The following is a 24,857-nucleotide window of genomic DNA, read 5'->3' as shown; positions in this document are numbered from 1 at the left end:
TAAAACAAAACCTCATTCAAATTTTGAAAAATACATTCGCTTCGAGGTGTACTGGTTCTTGCCTAGATGCACCTATGTACCGAATTTCGTAGCCCTGGGTTTATTTTCGTAGCCCTGGGCGCAGCACTAACGAAAGACACACAGACATACTCTTTCTTTTATTATATGTAGAGATTTCATATTTTGTAAAGCATTTATTAAGTTTTTGTTTAAAAAATTCAATTTCATAATGAGGAATGCAACACCGTAAAAAATATCTCCAGCGCGCGAGACTGTGTATCGGAATTTCTATAGATATACTCTTTTTAAATTATTTCATGATATTGCTGTTGAATTGAATTTTATGGTTTAAATGCGAAGAACATGTTTAATAAATAAAAGTAACACAGAAAACATTAGAAAAACGCCCCTTTGGGCGTAATAAATCTGAAATCTGAAAGCTTTCAGACTTTTTTATTACTACTACTATTATTTTTTTTAAATCTATACATAAAACATATTCTCGAAGTATTGCATACTTTCGATTGCTTTAATAACAATTGGAGGCAATGTTTTCTGTGTCTTGGAACTTTGGCCATTTTCTGAATGGGGATCGATGAATAAATCTGCATATGCTTTAGCTCTAGCAGCTGCCAAATCAGCATACAGTACAGGAGCTGGAATAGAAACACTCCGAGTACAATGGGCGTAAATATGGCACAAAAAATGGCATAACTTTTGAAAGTCTTTTGCTGTGAAGTTATTATCATCATGAAGTACAGTATAATGCGCCGGCTTGCTAGTACCTTGTATGCCTTCATGAGAACAAAGAAAGAAGTCAAAATATATAGGATGAGTGATAGTAGTATCAACTGTAGTACCAGGAGGAACATTACCCATTCTGCCAACTCCATCTTTAGGATCCTGCGGTCGAATTCTAGTTTGATGCCTTTTCTGCACAACAATGTAAGTAACAGGTATTATCTCATGATATACTTCGTCGCAAGCGTCATAGATGCTGCCTACTTCTTCTTCAAGCGCTGATTTGAACTGACCTTCTGAAACTCCATCGCGGAAGAAAATTAATTTTTGCGGACGAACTTGGTTTTTATGCTTCTTATTGAAAGTTTCTAAAATTGCTTTCACCATGTCTTTCATATGTACAATTATTTCCTGTGATACTTTGCTTTCTTTTTTATTTTCTTGCAAACGGCACGTTAAAGCATATTTAGATGCTTTCGTATCAAAACTTCCAACGACTGATGCTATGGATGGGTAGCCAAAACCCCGAGGCCAGTGAATAACATCTGCTCCGAAAGCAATAAATGGTCTAGAAAATACCTCAAGGTTTTGAGAGATAACATGGTTTGTTCCTCCTAATTTAACATTAAGTTTTAAGCAAATATTAGTTGCAATTTGGTCATTAATTTTTTCCAGGTTTTTATCATCTATGCATTGAGTAACCAATCCATACTGAAAGTCTGCAAAAAATTTTATCTCTTCATATCTTCTAATATGTCTGTACGTAACGTTTCGACTTTTTTTTGTGCCTAGATAAAACTATGACAGCAAATGCAACATCACGTTCGAAAGCATAGAGTATGGCATCTTCAGTGCTGATGTTAAGATCAAAAATTTTTATCTCGAACGGGTGACGTAATTTCATTCCACATTTATGACTTGAATCAACTAAAAATTGAGAAAAACGTTCTAATTTTTCATATCTATAATCGCTGTAAGTTGAAAAACTTATTAATATCCATTTCTTATTTTCTTTTGCTTCATAAAATTTTTTCCCAGTTTCTATTTTCCAAACACCTCTGCGATCCGGTTTTGCAATTTGCAAGGAACGTGTACCAGCATATGCAAGATCTGGAGCAGCTATTACTCTACCATTTAAACTCATACACTGCGCATCCATATTAATTTCAAAATCATTCATAACTGTTCCGCTTACATTTTCTATAGTCTTGGAATAATCCATTATGCTCCGAAATCGTTGTACAGGTGGTACAGCTGTACTTCGTATCATTCGTCTTTTCAAATCGTCTTTCAGTTCACCTACTTTGGGTTGCCCTTCAATGATTTCACAATTTTCCATAGGCATGTAATTTTTATTTCTACGACTTTCTAGTTCAAGACATGGTAACTGCGGATACCGAAGAGCTCCATAACGTTCAGCAAAATATTGAGCAACTGATTTTTTCTCATCAGAATCTAGGTTTTGCTGTTGGGCAGGCAAATGACATACTTTAATTATTTTATACCGCCGTGGTTGCCTTTGATGTGTCACACGAACGCAAACAGTTGTAAGCGCATCTGTCAATTCTTTGATTTGGAACTCATCTAACATCGACAAAGCTCTAATATCTGTCTTTAAAATTTCACAGGCATATTCTATAACAGAGATTGATTTATGAAATGCCTTAGCTGTTAAGTTAACAACTACTGCTGGAGATTTTTCCATTAATCGAACACTCTGATTGTATCCAAAACATATTTTCAAACCATAGTCTAAATTTTGACTACCAGTTTGCTGCAAATCAAAAAAGGAATTTCGTAAGTGAATTTGGGTCAACGGAGGCTCTCGATGATTCATAATAGTATCAAAAACTAACAAAGCAATTTGAGGTACTTCTTTCGAACGACCACAGTATAATTCTTTTAATGGCTTCAAACTAATCACATTATTATTGCTTTCATTTATAGCTGGTTTAATAGTTATACGAAACGTTTTCACTTCATCTTCTAATTCTGTTTGAACGTCTATAGAAATTTCGTTTTTAAAGGTTAACTCTACTTTTGTGAAAATATTTCTTTGCCCATCATAAACAGGACAAAATTTCTGTAATGCATGGCTCTTAACTAAAGATGCAACAATTTGCCTACATTTCGCTTTACCTAAATTTCGTTTCTGTTGATGTTCAACAACAGGTATATCTTTCTGTTTAGCTTCTTTTGAAGACAGTCCCTTAGTTATTATGCTTTTCTCACACTTGCCATCCTTTCCAACTGAAACTATATATACATCATAATGATAAACGCACATATCCCCTTCATAATTTAACATAAAGTAGTTTGCAATCAACTTTATGGGAAAACCTTCAGTTCCGTATCATGGTCTTTCAGCCATTGGATATTTTCCCTTCCGCTGTTCTTTCTCTTTGATCTGCACAGGTGAAGGTAAAGAACAATCAAGAATCTCTTCAGAGACTCTCTGTGTTTCAGTCTGAAACTGTTTCTCCATTTTCTTTAGCAAAGTAGTTCGATCCTGATAGATGATTTTATATCCCTTGAAGTGGATGTGTTATCATTATATGAAGGGGGACGATCATTACCTGCAACTTAAAAAAATATTATATTAATTTTAATCGCAAAAAATATATAAAAGTAATATTTTAATGAATTAATAAAAATGTTCCTTGTAGTGTATATGTTTACTGCAAATGTATTGTTACGGATTTGGTATTTAAATCGCTAAATGTAGTTGAATTGTAAATTAAGTGGTTTTATTTCCCGCGCAGTGCAGTGCGTGACGAATATTAAAAGGAAGCTAAGCCATAGGAGGAAAACCTCTCAATTAGAGTTAGTTACTAGTTAGTTTGTTTAGAAAACTGTTCTTGTTGATTGTAGCGAATTCGCGGATTACCTTTCTTTTGCTGTTTTGAATTAAGTTCTCTTGAACGTCTGAGTAGTTAGAAGATACTACTGTTATATATTGTGATACTGCACGATTATTTGAGGACATTTAATCATATTTGTTGTGATAATAATAATTTTTCTTCATTTTTCATCGGACTTGTGCATTCATTTCGTAATGAACCCGTACGCACGCAGCAGTATATTGATGTTCATACATTCAAGTAAAGGACACCGTTGTGGGTACATGACATGTTGTACATTTCTGCGAATATTGCGTTACAGATAAGAATCAGAATGGACAAGAGGTATCTGCATTAAACGTTATGTAACATAGAAAGATCTCGAATTTGGGAGAACAGATGAATTTAAGGGGAGATTATAAAATCTAGAATCGTTAATTTTGAGGTCGCCAATTATTTTCTTAAAGCAACTATCGTACTTTGTTATATCTTACATATTTCCCCTTTCAAAGAAAGGTTGTAAGAGCATGGTGGAAGAAAAAACATTAGTATTAGCGGAGCAAAGGAAGTTATCATATGAGGAAAGACATGAGGAAGCATCAAGGACATTGTCTGCAGTTTTCCTGTGCCCTGTCATTATTCATGACCTTTCTCACACATAGATTATCTAATACTTAAACAACTAATTTACAATTATTACAACAACAATATAATTTCTAAATAAAAATAAATAATAAATTAACACAAATATAATTTTTAAGTTGTTAAAATGTCCAATGAAAAATTTTTGTAAAATTCTTGGGGAAAATAGTTCCACAAGGTATACGTTCAAATGTTTTCACAACATAAATGTTCTATAAAAGTCGTTCAAAGTTTTTGCTGATGAAAATATTTCCATTATAATACAGATTGAGCTGCCAACTTTCATGTAGAAATATAATACTTAATTTATGATTAATTGAATAAACTCTTCTTATTGTGGATACATAATTTTAGTACGATAGGAAATTTAATATAAAAACATAATGATAAAATGCAATACTGAATAACACAATAATACTTCGACGATTAGCTGGCATGTCCTCTCCAACAAAATCAGTGTACTATCTCACACACACACATGCTCATATATATATATATATATACATATATGAAATAATAATAGCAACTAAAAAGACTGAGCACTGTTAATGCGTAATACCCAAATAGAATGAAACGTAGATCTATATTAAAGAGAAAGAATTCTGATTGCATAGTATGCTAATATGTTGACTTTGTAATATCTAAAAATCTTGGAAGTCGAGACGCTTTTAATTGCATTTTTATTTGCAACTGAAATTTGTGGCCACAGTTTGCTTGGCACTCTAGCCGTGCCTATTCAAGAACACTTACATTTTTAATATTATTGCAATAGAAAGCAGCTTAGCGCAGTTACGTCCAAGCAGAGCAGAGAAAGAAGCTGAAATGCGTAGTTATGCAAGATGACGAAGAGAAACACGAAGAGAAAGGTTTTGGTTTGAGCTAAAAGTTTCAGTTCACAATTATTATGTCATCAGAGCTCCGTACAAAAAGGAAAGATCTAAAAATGCAGTCGAGAGAAGTTATTACGATTTTTAGAAGCGAAAGAGAAAATTAAAGAGTTACCCGTTAACTTAAATTATAATTTTGATTGAGAGATTTTTATCTTACATATTGCCCCCCTTTAAAGAGAAAAAGGCTTGGCGACAGAAAAGCCTTTTTAGAATAAAGCATTAAAGCAGTAGCGAAACAAAGGAAAATACAATTGTGAAAGCAAAAATTACACAATTTGATATAAATAATTTTTTTAAATAAAAAATCTTGTAAATATCATTTTTAACAATAAATGCATACTGAAAATTCTATTGAAATTTAATAGGTCTTCAAGTTCATTTTTCTGTAAAATAACTGAAGTAATGTTCTAATTTTTTCAAGAAATACTGGAAAAGTCTTACAGTTCTGTAAAATCTTTGCTTGAATATCATAATTATAATCAATATTTCGCAGTCCTTAGCTTGAAAGTCTTTCATAAAAATTGATGTTGTTAATAAAACCAAAATTTTCTTTTACAGATTTACAAAATTTGAATTGATTGTTTATAAAATAATTCACATTTTCTTAATTGTAAAGCAATGTAAAATGGAATTTATAACTTAATACTTGGCAAGTAGCAAAATTGAGTACAATGAACTTTGAAGAAAATGGGCAAATCCTTTACAATGCAAATCAGCGTGACAATTTGCTGATGGCTGGGAGATGCTTAAAAACGATTACAGATAGAAGCCTCCGTTCCTTAAATAAAGGCCTCTAGTATTGTATAATTATCAAAGTTTATATTTATAACTTACGGCTATAAAACCTTCAAACTTGTTAACTGATTTGGGAAAAATATACAAAAATAAAAGATATATTAAATTATGCACTGCCCTACAACAATAATATGAACCAAAATTTTGTGAATAGAAAATAAATTTCAGAATCATATCTGCTTAGGGGAAGGCTTTTAAAACTTTTCAATTGTAAAAATTCAAACACATCCATTAACATTACAAAATCGTTAAAATTTTCGAAATATTGTAATATAATTAAATTTTCTTTTGACACATCATTTGAAATAATATACTATTATTATCAAAATATCTAACTGACTTATTTTGTACAAAGTGGAAGAACTCACAGCTTTCTCTTAGTACTCACATATCCAGCTATTTAGGCAGTTACTTGGAAAGGTACCGGTTTCTTTTATAATGTAATTGGCCTTTGTGAACTGCATTATAACGCTCCATTTATATAAAAAAAAAACATAACCACATTCTATTATATTAAAAAAATAATTATTATTATATAAAAAAAATAATAAAATAAAATAAAAATAAAAGTGGGAGTTTTCAAAGTTTATCTGAACACACTATGATCCGTAAATTTTAAAATCAGTTAACATAATTCCATACTATTTATCATTCCAATAATACTACTTAAAAACACTATTTGTTTATCATATTTTATACCAATTTTTTCATAATTTTTTCATTCACTTAAAAATGCTTATCAACAATTCGAAATTCTCAACATAAATTTAAAAATATAATTATTTACTTTAACATCCTTCCCTATAACAAAATTTAAATAACTTAAAATTCGTTACTTAATTTGCTCACACATACTTATAAAAAATTAGAAAAATTAATGAACAAGAATTTCACATTTTTGCAAAAAAGCACAATTAAAATGCAGAAATTTCAACCAAAATTGAAATGAAAAGTATGGAATCCGCAGCATGTTAAATAATTTTGTCTCGTTCCTAAGTTAAATTCACAAGAACATAACGATTTTCGAGCTGTCGATGGACGAAGTACTATTAAAAATAGCGGAAGCACAAATAATTTTCTGTCGCACAAACTTGAAGCAAAGCACAGATCGACGAACTTCATTGTATGCTGGATCTCCTTAAGCGGTAATTCACTGATGATTTAAAGCACGTTTTTTAAATACTGTATGTGAGGATCAAAATTATAATTTAAACTAACGGTAAACTCTTTAATTCTTCCTCTCGGATCTAAAAATCGTAATAACTTCTCTCGATTACGTCATTTCTAGATCATTCCTTTTTGCATGGCCTGCGCAGCGTTGATGGCGTAATAACTGTGAACTGAAACCTTAACTTAATCCAAAACCTATCTATTCATTTGCTTTTATCTTGCATAACTACGCACTTCAGCTTCGCTCTCTTCCCTACTAGGATGTAACCTTGCTGTCTTGCTTGCTATTGCAATTATATAAAAAATGTAAATGTTCTGTAAAAAGGCACGACAAGTGATTGTTGCTACAAACGTCAACTGCAAAATAAAAATGGAATTGAAACTTCCTCGACTGCCAAGTTTCTTAGATATTGCGAACTCAACATATTAGCATACTACACAATCAAAATGTTTTCTCTTCAATATGGATCGACGAGCATCAAGAGTGTTCCGGCTTTTCCTTGCTATTATTATATTATGTCATAATATATATGTATGTGTATATGTAAAATATAAAATATCTATCAAATAATAAATTAATAATAGATCTTTAACTCCCGTCTTCTTTCTATAAATAATGACAACATTTCTGTACCGCGCCATTTCTAGATTAATCTATGCCACGAAGCTTGCGTAAAACTGATGATGTAGCTGATTGGGACACTAAACTTTGAGAACTTGAACAAAATGTTTCTCTTAACAGCCTTCCATATTGGATAACTATGCACTTTAGCTTCTGTCTGTGCGCTGCTTGGAAGTAATTTCGCTGGGCTCGCTTCTTAACGCAAAAGTATGAAAAATTTAAATGTTCTGTAAATAGATACGATTAGAGTGCTAAGTGATTGTGGCCACAAATGTCAATTGGAAATAAAAGTTGAATTAAAACTACCTCGACTGCCAAATTTCTTATTCATTGTAGATTGGAGTTTCAACATCTCTAAGCCATCAAAATTCTTGCTGTTTATTACATCTAAATTTGTTTCTATTACACACACACACACACATATATATAATATATGGGCGAGAAGACTGTTGCATAGATGACGACTAGTGCTAAATTCACAACTAGCTTGATGGTTAAATCATCACTTTTATTTTGCGCAGGATCAATTAATTATTCAGATATACTTCTTTGCTTAAAACTGGTACAACCCTTCCATAACTTCCATGTATGCAGTTTACAGTTCCGATAATAAAAGAAAGAAGCCGAAAGAATAGACGCGGTTTATTCAAGCAGCAGCAAGCCAGAAAAAGCAATGCATAATAGCTTTTTTTTGTTACTCGTAGTTAAAACGTCTTTGCGTTAATCCTGAACTACGACTGGCTAAAGATGTCACAGTGCAAAGAAACTGCAGGGAAGGTGTTACGTAACATGCGGCAGAATGGTTCAAATCTTTGAAACGGGTATGAATTTAATTAAAATTTGTGAATTTGAAGGTCTATTGCCAACTGATTGCAGTAAGGTTTCATAATTTTGTTTTATATTTTATATTTTACATATTGCCCCCTTCAAAGAGAAAAATGCTTGGGGAGAGAAATGCCTTTTGAGAACAAAGCACTAGTGTTAGCAAAGGAAGAGAAATTTTGGAGAATATTTACAAGTGCAATGAGAAAACAAATGAAGTGCTCCAGGAACATAGCGTTTAGATTTTCACTATACCCGGTCATTTATTTCATAAATTTTCTCGTATTTGAATAAATAACAACATATACAAACATAATTTAGAAATATAATAACAAAATATTATGCAATTTTGAAATGGTCTTTAAGTTGAATTTGGATTGTCTCTAAGAGTTAAGTTTGCAAAGTTCTTAAAATAGCGTTGAAACATTAACTCCAAATGTCCTGAATTTGGAATAGAAATCAATGAGAATGTTTAGAATTCTCGAGAAAAATTTTAAGAACAAACACATCATGAATTTTACAGTTAGTCGAAAGTGTTGTAAAATCATGTGTTATAATCTATATGAAATCAAAATGTTTTTAAGATATAGCGATAAAATTTTATTTTACGCAGTATAAAGCAAATTCAGATTTTGTTACTGTGGATTAGTGAAATATTGAATATATAAGAACAAACAAAATACAATTTAATGATAAACTTTAGCAAATAATGATATGTCTTCAACAAGCGAAATAACACGTCCTCTACGAGAGAATCAGCGCGACTATTTGCCGGCGGCTGTGGAATGCTTAAATACAATGACGTATAGAAACCTCTGTTCCCTATGATAAACTCGAAGTTTCAATTTAGTATTAGTTCCATAAAATTATTTTACGTTTTTTTAAATAAAAATAAATATACAAAAATTAAAATTCAAGTTAAGACATAATAACTTGTATCCTGAAGTTCTGTTATCGAAATTCAGTAAAAAGGCTCTTAACATTATCCTACAATAAGAATAAAAAACAATTTTTAAATGTGTATGTAATAGTAGTTGTAGTAGTAGTGCTGAAACTATGGTCAGAGAAATGTGATTGGTGGAAAAAAAATGCTACTACAAAGCCAGTTATGAGCACAGCTGATTTCCCTAATTAAAAAGAATTTAACTTAAATTTGGGGATTAGGAGTATTTTTATAAGGAGACAGCGGACGTGTGCTATCATTGCTTGTATACTCTCTAAGAAGAGGATACAAAGAGTTAAGTGTACACATAGTGTAAAACCTCAGGTCAGATTATAGTAAGATAAAATGTAGTCTTTTAGAATCTTGTATGATATCCAGACTGAAGGGTAGAGATTTTCCGCGCTTAGAGGAAACGTACATAACATGCTTAGAAATTTGCATAGAAAGCATTTTGCATGGTTGTTATGGCGGATTAGCGTACTCGCAATAAAAGAAATGTTTGAAATGACATCATCCGGGATAGTTTAGTTTATATTGCTACGAGCGAAGTTAAACATCTTTCGAGAGTTCAGTAATTTTCGCATTTTGCGGAAATAGCATTTGAGTAAAGAAGACTGGCTATCTTTGATCAGAAACAGATGCTTGTCATACCTTAGTTATTACCAAAAATAGCAATATGCCAATTTTTTTAGAAATATTAGCAAAATGCAAATGTATGAGTTAAAGTGGATGTTATTTTAAGATAACTAGGTGGTAATTTTATAAGTTTCAAATAGAACGGTACTACAGGCATTTTCCGCGAAGTAAGCGATTTTGGCACTATAGCCTTATCTACAAAAATAAAACAGACCAGTAAAGTGCAGAACAACGTACATCACATACTATTTTAAGAGATGGCAAAAATGAAAATTGTTCTTTTTTCCATAGGGGTAAGAACAAGAATAAACAAAAATGTATGAAACACTATCTAATCATGGACAATTGAGCCAAGACTGAGTTATCTTGACAACTGCCGAGGGAGGTGTGAGATAATAAGAGCATCTTAGAAGTGATTCTTCATTTAAAAAGGCAACCATTTTCATCTTCATCTCCTAGTATTCTGAGTGTCAAGTAGAAAAACATCTGCTGTTTTTCAGAACTACTAGGGGATTACGGTACTGCTAGTTTCATTTATTAGACTACGTATTTCACATTGTTACGGCCATTTGCATATGATTTGTATTTTAATACTCATATTATCACTCTTTTCTCTTCCTGTCCTGTGTAAACAACTATGGATATTGTATCAGCGGATCCAGGGCACGATCGTATTCACCTAATTAAGAATAAATAAATAAAAAGTATACAAATTTCAGATTTTATATTACGCTCAAAGACGCGGTTTTTTTTTTCCCATTTACACACACATACACGTTTTAAGAGCATTTGGGCTGAAAACCCTATGGGCTAAAAGCTAAAAATTTTTAAAAACAGCATAGCTTTAGAATTTCCGATACACAGTCTCGCGCGCTGGAGATAAAAATGTTTTATTCCGTACAGTGTTGCCACTGCTCGTTTTGAAATCGTTGAGTTTGTTAATAAAAATTTCGTTAAAGTTTTACAATATGAAATGTGTAGTAAAACAAATTCGAGATTCCAAACTCGAGCTTTCAGGGGCTCATATTCAGGTGAAAGGCTACGTTATTAAACTTTTGATAGCTCTAAGGTACCGTTACTTTTTCACAATGCGAGAAACGTACATAGCTACATCTATGCAGATTCTTCCTTATTTGGTTTCTTTAATTACTTTCAGGGCGATTTGATGGCAACAATTTGAAAAGTGATTCAATGCTTTTAGTGATTCGACCAAGGAGGTTAGAATAGGTGAGTAAGCATGACGTCAAAAAGAAACCACGTAAATGTCAACAACGTGACGACAGAACTTACCTTGGCCGCCGTAAAACGTACGCATAAGACTAGGAAACATATCTTTATGTAAAATTACACTGACTTTGAGAGCAAATATCAGTCCTGAAGCTCAGAAAAGTATCTTTAGGCATAATTTGCGTAAAATAACGTTGAAACTTCCACTGATGTTCTAGGTTATACCGTGTCGTATAATTACCATATACACATTTTCATGTACCTAGATTTTATTGATTTTGGAGCAGTTATATACAATCATTGTGATTTTTCTACGTACTAAGTAGAAAATAATTTATGCTAAATATTAAAATTAGAACGGGAGACTTATAAACGCTCAGTCGTGATAGCTTACTTAAGTGCGCATCTGTATCGTCACCGAGGATGTGGCTTCTAGGATGGACCAATGGGTTTCCAGTAATACTTTTGTCATTTCTCATGACCTTTGCCGCGCTTTAAGCAAGGTGGTTGAAAATGTTTTAAAACACAATTCTCTGTACAAAATAAATAAAGCGCCGTAGATATTTTTGTAAAACTTTTCAGTGCGGAGTTAGATAAAATGCAACAAATTGTGAAGATTTCACTACCTGGCTGAAAGAATTTGAAAGAAATACAAACACATGTTGAATACTCCGAAAATCACTGATGCATGAATCTCGGTTTCTGTTTTGAAGGTATTACATTCATCAGCATTCTTCACATCATAAAATAAAGGTAGTTACTTAAATTTACAAGTTATATAATAGTTGCATACATTTCGTATTTAAGGGCAAATGACTACAAAATGGTAGCTGTAATTATTATTTAAAATTTGCTTCAGTACCTACATTTAGTTCAGATTAAAAAATCTGATGTGTACACCACATTACTTCCTTGTACGGAATATTAAATTATACGCATTTTTTCTTGCATTTCATTTAAACTTATTGGATTGAATTAAATCTACTTCGCCGACAGCGCATAAACCACAATAGAATAAATGCATTCTTTAAAATTCACTCTAGTATTTGTTTACCATAGCGACACTCTGGCGCTAGATTCACTTAACAGTATTATATTTCGTTCATATTTTAACTCATAATGCACAAAATTTATATTATTTAAAGAATAGAATTATCTAATAGTTGCCACATGTTCTATTCAAATAATATAATAAAGCTAGAATGATGTATAAAAAAATTAAGCAAACAAAACAAAAAAGAAACAATTTTTCACAGACGATTGAGTATTTCTCATTCAATTAATTCAGTTCTCACTTCGCGACAAGGCAAAAATACATAAAATCTCAAAATATCTTTATTAAAAATTACGAAGTAAATCTTAAACACGTATTTCCTCGAAAAAATTCCAGAAAAGATTAAGCATTATTTAATTGCAATAATAAATGAAGGCGTTATCTTTGTTGTTCCGAAGATAAGTTTCTCTAGATTGGTAACAAATCCACTATCCTGCTGTTTCAAATGTAAACAAACAATGACCGCCATAAAAAAAAAGGCTTAGCGACACTTAAACAACTTTAAAATTGTTGATAATTCTAAAAATATTGCATACAGATTTACTAAAGGCATAAAAACCTTAACCGGAAGATAAAAACAACACAATTCAATAATTTTTAAAGCAAAAAATGTACAATTTACAAACATATAAGAGTAAAGAAACTGAGATCACTGAGCCGGGTAACAGAGTGGATATATATATAAATACATTTATATACGTTTGGTGCGGCCGATTGCGACCAAAATACGAGGTGCACATCTACATGTTATAGTAGTCCTATATACAAAATTTCAACGCTCTGGGGCTACTCGTTTTTGAGTTATGCGAGGTACGTACGTACATACGTTCGTACAGACGCCACGAAAAATTCTCTTCAGAATTAATTTTAAAGCAGTTTTATAATTTTTTTTGGAGGAAACGAGTCTTTTATTCTGTTCTTACGTACAGATATCACGCAAAAACATCGTTAAATTGCATTCGATAGCGGTCAAAATGGATATTTGCGTTGAAATATGCTGCCTGAAACTTTTCGCGATTACAATACTTCCTTTTTACTTCGGACAAGGAAGTAAAAAGCATATATTTCTATACATTTGGAATGAAAATTTTACAATAAAATTTTTCAAAATTGTAAGACAATTTTCCTTCTAAATGTATAGAAATATATGCTTTTTCATCACAATTACGTAAATTTATTGAGAATAATTTAAAACAGCTATGTTTTGCATCTTTGTGAAAAAATAGCATTTATTCCAAATTCATTTAATTATCCAGCCTTAAATATACTACTTAAAATATTGCGAATGCTGTTATCTTAAATAGCTAAAAACTATGGAAAAATAAAAGAAAAATTGATGCAAATTTAAATATTTAATACTTAAGCAGAATTATAGCTGTACTAAAAAGTATGAACATTCTGTAAACGAAATTTCAAAGTGATATAGTTACTAATGATTTATTGATTATAAGCTATTAATCTAATTTAAATCTAAACCGGAGTATCAGAATTAGTTTGATGTTGCAAATACGATGTTAAATTAAAAGAACTTGAAATACATACTCACAAGATCAAAATGTACTTTCTCAGTGATTTTTAGGAATTTTATTCGTATTGCTACAGTTGCATACTGTTATTTAAAACTTTACTTTTTAAAGTTCTTCGGTATTAATTTCTATTAAATGAGTTTAAATTAAACTACCTTTTAAAATGGTACCAGTCTAACTGACGTTCAAATTATTAAAGTAAAAATTGTGATTCTACTGTCATATTAAATTTGCCTTAAATATTCAGATTTGTTAACAACTTATAGTATTTATTTATACATTCTGAGGGTGCTCCGTTCACCAGAAACTTGAAGGATTTGGTAAAGAAAATTGCAATAGCTGCAAATGTTTATGACCTATCTGAAAATATTAAATTATATCTGTTTAATTTCTTGGCAGATCTAATAAAATGCTTAAAATAATTAATATTCCTAGAGCTTTACATAAGAAGAAAATTACCCTTCTCCATAGATTATGAAATGCAGATATCCACTGATGATGGTATGAAGCTGACTTGAAATGTGAGGGATACTACCCCCATCCTGTCTTAGAGAAAAAAAAAGGAAAATAAAAAAATAAAAGAAATTAAAAATTGCATCTTTCTTCTAAAGAGCAGAAAGAACAATATCTTGGGTTGCTGTAACATTACTTTTAAGGAAAGTGAAATGCTGGGTTGTACTGTTTAACAATGATCGGAACACAGCAGATAATGCCAAATGCCCAAATCTTGCACTTATACGACATCCACTTTCTTTTGAGAATTAACTGTACTATTATGAAAAAAACGTTAAATATAGAACATGAAGAAAGAGACGGGTGATAAACATATGAGTCTAAGTGATTCCTTTATGTAAAAAAGTTCATGTGAAAAATTATTTAGCCAACGGTAAATAACAAAGAACTATATGATAAACATCTGAACCTATATACTACCTTTACATAAAACTATGCATGTGAGAAAAATAATGACGCTAAATATATCTGTAAATAGTTAGAGGTGTTAGCACGTTTTATTTCATTCTATATGAAAAGATGTACTATAATAATAGTCAATGCACAGTTTTATTCAAAGTGAACTTTCCTAATTTGCATTCTTATAGATTTATTTTTAGATTAATAACTGTTCACGCAAATGTATTGTCTGCACAAGGAATTTTCTTCAAACAGAATGAATTTATCTTATTCACAACGAATATACTTAGTTTATTCATGTATAACTTCTAATATTAACGATAGGTATAATCAGATCATTCACAATACATATTTTGAATCTTACACCTTTCAAAATCAAAGGAATGTAAGTATTGAAATAAGAAAATACTTGATTCATTGTAAAGCATCTGGTTGTTCTCAGCTTATTAAAAAAAGATTATGTGCTTAAATTCTTTTAATGCACAGGTCTTAGTAAATGTATCATATTCGAGGGGTGAACTCCAACTGCGCGAATAAAAACTTCTTCCCCTCCGTCTGGGTGTAGTCCGACTGCGCGAATCAAATTTTCTTCCCCCGTTTCCGGCCCGGGAATTACAGAGTTACAATTTTACTTTTCGAAGCCAATTGTAGGCAAAAGGAAAATAAAAATAAAGAAAGAGAATTACGTATCACGAGAACAACTAAAAAATATCTAACAAGCAGGCTAATTACGTGAATAACAGTAATAAATGCGAGAGCTAACAAAGAAAATAAAGGGATTAGTAAACACACATATTAGCATTAAAACATAGACTAGAATGAACTAGACTAAAAAATTTAATATACTTCACTGGCGAGCAAAAGATTATTCGTTACCAAAGTGTGTTAAAGTGTGCTAGAAATATTTTTTGTTAATTAAAGAAATCATGTGTATGTTTGCAGAAATTAATAGATTAAAAAACTTAGTTTAGAGTTCATTTCTTTGCTTTTTTTCTTATTAAAGGGATTTGTAAAGAGATATGTTAAGGTAAAGATGAAAATTTTTGCATTATTTTTAAAGAATATATTAAAAAACTATTTTTACTTTATGAACTGAAATTTTTACAGTAAATTTTTTCACAGCAAATATTTATAAAAAAAAGAAAGAGCTGGTCCAAGTAGCACACGACGTTGCAAACTGGTCCGAGAGGTTGCAAAGTCGTCGTTGTAACTTTTACGACGTCTTTACAACGTTGCGAAGACGCAAAATATTTGCCGTTGCATCTTGGCAATTTGCCGACGTCGCTGAAACGTCATAATATGACCGCTTTTAGACGTGGTCGATTTAGCATTTTTTTTTTTTAGTTCATAAGCATTATTTTTAGAATGAAAAGAGACTAAATCTGCCCTTTCAAGAATCTGAAGTCCGCATAACATTTACTTTGCAATGTTTCATTACTTTATTTCATATAAATTAATCTAAGGTAGATTCATCTAATGAAGTTTAAATTTAATATAAATACTTTTGATTTAATAAATTTAACTAGTAATAAAAATAAGTGCTAAATAATTGTTTAAAATTTTGTTAAAATAATTAATATTTAAAATATTTTTTATAAATATTATAGCAAAATATTTAAAAATGAAATTTATCTATAAAGTAAGTTATTAAGTTATACATTTTATATACTTTAAAAAATCATATTTCTGAAATGAATGCAAATCACATGTTAGCAATTATGTTGTGAAACTGATTAGTTATATCTTACAAACATTAACCCTCCAGGCGGCAAGGCCGTATATATACGTTCGAAAATAATGGCTCTCATAGCGGCAAGGCAGCATATATGCGTCCAAATATTTTTGTCCTCATGGCGGCAAGGCAGCATATATACGTAAACCTAAATTTTGGCACGAAACGGCAAAGCAGCATATATACGGCCTGTCTCAGAATGCCCTCCCCTCACTGCTCTTAATGTAAACTGACAGGTGATAATTTTTCTCTGCGGGAGGTAATTGAGGAGAGGAAACTATCTATTCGCTAGGGGCAAATGGGTTTTATCGTTAGGTTTTGAATAACAGTTCGAAATAAATAGCCCGTTCAAAACTTCCAGCTGTTCTGTGCTTATACCAGCTATAGTAAACTTAAATGTTTATATATAAATGTAAAGAGAATTTTCATTTTCCAGCCTAATTATTCTCCAAATTTTAGATGCAGTTTGGCAAAATGTAATTGGAATTAAAATTAAAATTGCAAGAAACTGCAACAATATTTTGAAATATGTGATTTCAATTATATTGCAATTGTAATTAGCTTCGCAATTACAATTAGAAAGTAAGTACTTTTTAAATGCAACAATAATGTATGTAATTGCATTTTAATTCTTAAGTCTTACAATAACAATGCAATGATAACCACAAACATTATAATTATATAATCTAATTACAATTAAAAATTTTATTGCATCTAATCACAACTACGGTAATATTAGCTAATTATAACGTAATTTTAACTGCAATTGCAGTTGGTAATTATAACTACGTAATTAGGAAAGTAATTGTCTCTGATAATTAGAATTACTTAACATAGTGAAATTATGATGATAATTGTAATTCTAAGTGTAGTATGCAATTGTAATAAAATTATGCAATTACTAAGTAGTTATAGTTAAAAAGTAGCTGCTTTTTTAATTACAATTCCAATTTACGTAATTTCATTTAAATTACAATTACTCTATATTTGTGAAATCCAATTTCATATTCAATGCAACTGCAATCATATAATCTAATTACAATTAGACTGTCATTGTAACTCCAGTAAGTAATTATAATAATGTAATTAGGATAGCAATTGTTTCTGATAAAAGCAGTTACGTAGCCCAGGAAAATCATGATCTTAATTGCAAATGTAATTTCAGAATGCAATTGAAAACACATAGTAATTGGAATAATATTATGCAATTATCTTGCAATTACAATGTAACAATTTTTAATTACATATACAATTTACTCATATGCATTTTAATTATAATTGCATTTTAATTGTGAAATCTAATTGAATAAACAGTATAACTGTAATTATATAATCTAATAAAAATTACAATGCAATTGTAATGACCTCTTAATTAAAATTGCGCAGCAGATGATTGTAACTATTTAATCTGAAAAACAACTGCCCCTTATAATTTCAGTGACATAGGCTAAGGAAATTGTGATAATTTTTGAAAATTACAGTCAATAATATTATATTCGAAATGTTTCTGCATTTTGGATAATGAGTTTTTAAATAATACAACGGGATAATCACCTATAAGAAAAATATTAATATTTTCTGTCATGTCTTCTGAATCATCATACATATATTGTAGTTTGTGGTACCAGCATAAATAGGAGGTTATTTAAAGGAAATATTTTATATAGACCGAAATGCACATAACGTTAGTAAGCAAATATGTATGTTTATGATCTTCGATATACATGTGAACTTAAATTACAAGATTAAGGGAAAGCAAGCAAAGAGTTTATGCCAGTGCAAAGGGATGTTTTCGCAAAGGATTTGTTACGGGACGCTTGTCTTGTTTACATTACACAAGAAATAAATCATAAAAATTACATTTATCCTTTTCTTTTCAGAAAGGTTTGGTTTGGTTTATTTAATTATGGCAAAGCACACTAGGGCTATCTGCCTATGAGGAGGGATGCCTTCGTGGAGGACTTTCTAAGGGAAACTGGCTCGTATACACGTTACACATGGGGAAAACTACGAAAACAGCCAGCCCGTTCGCGAGATTCGAACCTCGGACCGAACTACCAGTGTTCAGCGACTTTACCGCTCGGCCGTTGGTGGGTCTCTTTTCAGAAAGGAGATCATCAAGGACTAAACTAAGCCTCATAATTTTATCCAACCTATTGCTTTAGCTGGTAAAAAAGGATTCTGATCAGCAATCAGTATGCTTAATTGCTGTGTGTATTAGACATTTTACTAAATCCATTTATTTGGTTGCCGTACCGAAGAGCCTGGGTTCGAATCCCGGATAGGGCATGAATGTAATTTCTTCGTCCTCTTCATAGGTGGCAACGGTGGTCCACGTATTAGTTCCCTCCTTAATAACATGACCGGCCTTAGTAGTGATCAATGTCTATAAACGGCTACTACCTGCCATTGGAAAAAAAAAATTACGAATTGGTCTTTTATTCAACATAACACACATTTTTCATAAATAGTTAAAATGCATTATTCAGTTACAAGTGAAAGTACTTGCATGAACTATTTTCCATCATTGTTTCACGTAAGAACAAATAAAAGTACAATTTTCTTATGCACCGGTGATTGTCATATTATTTGGATTACGGTAAAGACTGCAAAGATGCTTCTGTGGAGGACTTTCTAAGGGAAACTGGCTCATGTTCACATCACCCGTTAATAAAAGCAGAAAAAGATCTTTACTTAATTGAATGCAACGAAACGTTTAAGAAGAATGATGTACTCATAGAGAACTTTCTAAAATAAAATGATTTGTATTCATGTTACACATAAGGAAATCCACGGAGCTATCTAAATATTTAGATTGTTTGCCAAAATGGGCATCCGATTTGAACTAGTAGTATTCAAAAGACGACTTATTACTCTGCTGAGCGAAAAATCTAATTGCTTTTGAAGTTATATTGTAATTCGAACAATCATTGTATTACAATTATTATTATTATTTTTTCCCCAAAGGCAGATTGTGAACAGTTACAGTGCAACACATTCCATTAGACTATACAAGGCCAGAAGTTGCAGTCACTTTATTATGGAGGCATCTAATATGTGGGATCATCGCCTCCTATGAAAGGACGAACAGTTAAAGCCATGCCTTCTCCGGGATTCGAACCCAGGCCCTTCGGTATCGCAGTCAGGCTTCCCTAACCACTATACCATCTGGGCGGCACAATTACAATTATAACTGCATTAGTTGTAGTTTTAACTACAATGAATAACCAGCTTTTCTCAGTCAATAACAGATAGCTTAAACTTTAAAGATAAATGGAAGGTCTTATAATTTGTCGAATGGCAATATTCTAAGAAAATGTAGTCTCCAGGATTTTCGAAGTTTAATTACAGTCTTACATTTCGCATACTCGCAGCACTTGCCCAAAGGCTGTTCCAAGATTATTTCTGTTCACCTCATTCATTAATTTTGGAGCAGAATCATGTCTAGAGACATTTTTTTTCTGAGGACAGTATTTTATATAATAGAAAAAAAAATAATACTAATGCGTCTCCCTCAAGGTGCAGGAAACAACAAGTACTGATAAATTTAATTGAAGTTACAATTATAATTTTAGTTAATACAAATACAATGTTACTTTAACGGTTAGAATTACATTATAGTTCTAATGGCAAAAATATCAAATGAGTGTTATAGATTAGTATACTTTTACTTATCACAATATTAAACTTTTAATACCGTTTTATTTTATTTAGCTTATCACAATATTGAGCTTTTTAATACCGCCGGTACTGAAAAAATGTTTTACTACTGTCATGAAATGTATATTCGATAATAGTTTCTCATTGATGTTTTTCTTATATATTTTTCTGCATAATTCATAAATGTTTGCAATGGAAATAATTCTGAGGCTTTTATAATACTTCTAAATTTTCATGAAATAAAGTTCCATTAAAGTTTACTTGAAGGAGACTCTCAGTGCAAGCACTCGAAAAGAAGTTATGCTACATTTACATATTATGAAACGGTTGAATGTACAGTATTTACTTGTAACAGCGGTGCTCAATATATCGCGTTTTCTGAAAGAATGCATATGTTGCCTAAAATCGAATTTAAATCACTATAAACAGAATAATTGGCTAAAGTATTAAATTGTAATTTTTACAACATCAATCGAATTAGTGGATTTTATTGAAGATAAAAATGTGTTGATATTGACAAGCTATATTAGTTTTTGTACTATAATGAATGCTAGCTAGTAGCTATATGAATATAATGAATGTACTATAATGAATGCTACCTAGTAGATACTCTAGTTAATAGCTAGAGTAAAACTCAGGATATGGTAACATTAAATAAATAAATAAATAAAATTAAAAAAAAAAAAGAAAAGAAAAAGAAGAAGAAGAAAACGAAAGCGAAAAGGAACTGAATACATTCGGAAAGAGAAGGCTTACTATGGTGAAACATTAGAAACGTGTAGACAAAGTGTTAATACTATATGTGAGAAAATACTAAGGACAAATTGAAATACATCATAGCTACGTTTGGTGCTTTCTATATTATTTGTATCAATATTAATATAAGTACCGAAAAATACTTAAAAAATAGGTATTTTCGAAACTTTAAAGGAACAAAATTGCAGTCTGAAAATTTATAGCAGCGGAACTTTTGAAGTAATTTCATGCCTTCTGAAGGTCGCCATGAACATACCAATTTATAACTGTCAGCTTTTACAACTAGGAATCAGATAAACTCTATTGTCTGGTAAACCGGACTGTCTAGTAATGTTTTCGGTACTGTCTAGTTTCCGGGAATGGCGATGTATGCAAGCTTTTTCCTCTTTCTGCCCTAAGAATAAACAGCTCATAGGGGAATTCTGAAAAATATATAACCCTTTCATATATGTACTCATACCCTGATATTTACAATAGCGTTTCTTTATTTAGATAGCTTTGAGCATGCAAATTCAGTAAAAATCAGAAAACAAGTACCATACTTATAACAAAGCAGGTTATCTCAGTAAATGAAGGGAATTAAGTACCGGCGATGGCAAGATTTTCCCATGGTTTGAAGACTAAGTAATTTATTCCTTTCAGAAAATTTTCTCGGAAAGCAAATCATCACTTACGGATAGAAGAATGTTCTAAGAACTACGGGACAAATTTATAATGGAAATAAAAGAATGAAAGAAATCGGAAACTCTTTTCTAGTAATCATTTTACTCCTCGAAAGTTGGTTTCAGTATCACCTTTTTAAGGAAATGACACATGAAATGGATTTCAGAAACTGAATCTCGAAATCATCAATAACTATCCAATATTCTGCATTTGTAAATATTTATTTAATTTGCATTTCAACCAAATGTTGAAAACAAAGCGGAAAAAAATCTCCTTACAAAAGGAAAAAGAAAAAAAAAAGATTCCATTTTTTTACAGTGATATTCCATTAAATTATATCAGAAAATCATATCACTGATGGATGCAATAAATACTAATTTCAGACATGTTGCCTGTTTATGTTGTTAACTCTCTTTTGCAACTGAACACTGGTAGTTTTGCCTAAGTTTGAATTCCGGCGAATGCGTTCGTTGCTTGGTATTTTGGTGAATTTTAGGTTGAATATATCAAACCAGTTTCTCTGAAAAAGTCATCTACAAACGCATCCTTTTCCTCAAGCAGGTGCCCATCGTATGCTGCCTGACGAATGTGCAAGAATTTTTCTTCTTTTACACAGCTTTCATAATCGTATATTACCCACCAGCGGCCGAGCGGTAAAGACGCTGAACACTGGTAGTTCGGTCCGAGGTTCGAATCCCGCGAACGGGCTGGCTGCATGGTCGTTTTCGTTGTTTTCCCCATGTGTAACGTGTATACGAGCCAGTTTCCCTTAGAAAGTCCTCCACGAAAGCATCTCTCCATTTAGGCAGATAACCCTCGTGTGCTTTGCCTTGAATAGCACCATACCAATAATATCATAATCACATATTATATTATTGAACATTTTTAATTTGCAAAACTATAAGTTATGGAAAACTCAATGACATGTTTATTTAGATAAATAAAAAGATAAAAATTAAATGCGTCATCGACATCATTTTGTTAGTAATATCATTATATAATCTATTGTACTTTTTTTTTTTTTTTACTGTACTGGGTAATTAAAGAAAATTTCTCAAAAGTATCATCATGTTTTCGTAAACTGATATATAGTGTTAAATTATTATATTAAATTTCAGTTTATTATAGCAGAAATCGTAAATAGCTGCATTATGTATAGCTCTTGCTTCGCTGAGCTTTCAGAAGTTAATCTGCGTCCATCCGCATAATCGAGGAGCAGGTCGATTTGTTTCTCAGTGCAATCGCTGTGGGATCTACTGACCGATGTTCTATAAATTTAAAATATTTTGCCCTGCCTAAATTTTGTAGCTCTCTACATTCTAAAACTTTTGCCGTTGTCAAGTGCCATATTCTTAGAATTTCGCCATCCCTAAATTTTCTTGTTCGATGCCTCTTTAAATTCTAAGAATTTTTCAGCCATTAATCTGCCTCCTGGCCAGACGTGTTTTTCGATGCCACATATGTCACTGAAAAAGTTGAAAAATCGGAATTTTAAAAGCAAATAAATTTTATCGATTAGCAGTGCTATGGAAGCATTAAAACATTTATGTAATAAATACACAAATACTTCAGAAACATTTTTTTCTCTCTACTGAAGAAAGGCCTGTCTCTGACTACCTGCGAATTTGATTAAGTTTTATCCAAAATCTACGTCAAAGCGTTTCTTTTTGGCCTAATATTAAATTTTACATTGGCGTGTTCCTGTCCCTGCTTGATGTTGACAAGATTTATTCAAAAATTACTGTTCTTATTTTTTATTTTAAAACAAACAATTTAAATGGAAATCCTCAGCTCGCTTTTATTTATTTAAATAATAACATTTGATAATGTGAATTGAGATCAAGAAGTAATTTGCGTATTTGAACCCAAAAAAAATGTTAAACACCAATTTTGAAGCTTTTGTTTTGGTTTGCTTTATTTTTCCTTCAAAGCACGCGAGAGCTATCTGCCTAAAGGGAAAAATGCCTCCGTGGAGGACATTCTAAGAAAAACTTACTCGCGCCCACATTATGCACAGAGAAACCACAAAAATTCCACTTTGAAAGGTAAAAGTGTCTAATTTTTTAGAGCGAGATTTTCCTAACAATGAATTTTAGCAATTTAATATAAGTGCTATATTTAATTAAGAATTAAAACAATGTTCTTTTGTGACTAACGTAAGGTAACTCTTTCTGTCAAAAATAATCATATGAAAATGTACCGAATTTCAGTACCATGTAATTTAGTTCGGAAACTGAGAGGTATCTGTGACTTGTTGTCTATATGTAGAAAATTTTTAATAAGGTTATTATAACTGAAATTTGTTTCAAAATATTCAATATTTCATAACTTCTATCAACCAATAAATGCGATAAAGGTAAACTCATCTTTTATAAATATGAAACAAGATAAACGAAATAAATTTGTGGTAAAATGAATTACAAACATTATGTCGAAATGACTGACACTGAGCATGTGTTTGTTATTTTAATAGCAATTTAATTATCAATTACATGTAACTTTCAATAGGAATTAGGTATTTTAAGCCTCTTATAAATTTTTTCTTAGCGTTAAAGCTCGATAACATGAATCAAAAGCAGAAAATTAGTTAAACTACACTGTCTCACTAGTCGTAAGATTATATTACTGAAATATGCATATAAAAACAAATTAACATTTTATAAACGTACATTAAAATACCGAAACGCAATAAAAATCAATAACATTTATACTTAAAAAGCAACAAAGCCGGGCTCATGTGAATCACTAGAAGAGGCGCCAAATTGGCTATACGAATTCGAAAATTACCTTAATTATTAGAGGAAATAGGCTTCGTCAAACTTAAATCAATAAAACAAACCAAAAAAAATTGCAAGAAAACCTGGAAATTAATGCAATATGCATTTCAGTGTTATTTCTTATTTATCAAAAACGAATTTTTTAACGTTTTCATTTGAAAATTATAAATAATTGGCTACATTATTTCTCTGAATTTATAAAACTACGATTAAAAATACTTTAAGAATTATGGTATAATTATGCTATAAGAGTTATGACATTTTGATTTAATACAATTACTTTTGCTTAATACAAGTGTAGCTATTTTTATATTTATATGGACGCGCATTGACCTTTCTGCCTCAGGTGAAAAATTATCTTGGCACGGCTCTGATAAGCAATTAAGATTAGAAATATGCAAAAAATTAGTAACAAGGCAATACAAAACTTCTATTTTGGATTTTCTTTT

The 24,857-nt window shown here is 31.2% G+C and overlaps 1 protein-coding gene across 1 annotated transcript in view; it reads right to left on the bottom strand.

The window, feature by feature from the left end:
* Positions 1 to 395: 395 nt before the first annotated feature.
* LOC118179430 (protein argonaute-4-like) overlaps positions 396 to 24,857 on the bottom strand; it is a 37,793-nt gene continuing 13,331 nt past the window's right edge. Inside the window, 2 exon segments of the mRNA XM_085814996.1 lie at positions 396 to 1,521; positions 1,523 to 3,323. Of these exon segments, the coding sequence (XP_085671122.1) occupies positions 484 to 1,521; positions 1,523 to 3,049 (2,565 nt within the window). The 5' untranslated portion in view covers positions 3,050 to 3,323 and the 3' untranslated portion in view covers positions 396 to 483.

Source organism: Stegodyphus dumicola, chromosome 4 (assembly GCF_044657685.1).
Source record: "Stegodyphus dumicola isolate Sdum_Otavi_A_Nest chromosome 4, ASM4465768v1".
Taxonomy (NCBI): domain Eukaryota; kingdom Metazoa; phylum Arthropoda; class Arachnida; order Araneae; family Eresidae; genus Stegodyphus; species Stegodyphus dumicola.
The sequence above is the reverse complement of the archived record's forward strand: the minus strand, read 5'-3'. Positions and strand labels throughout refer to the sequence as shown.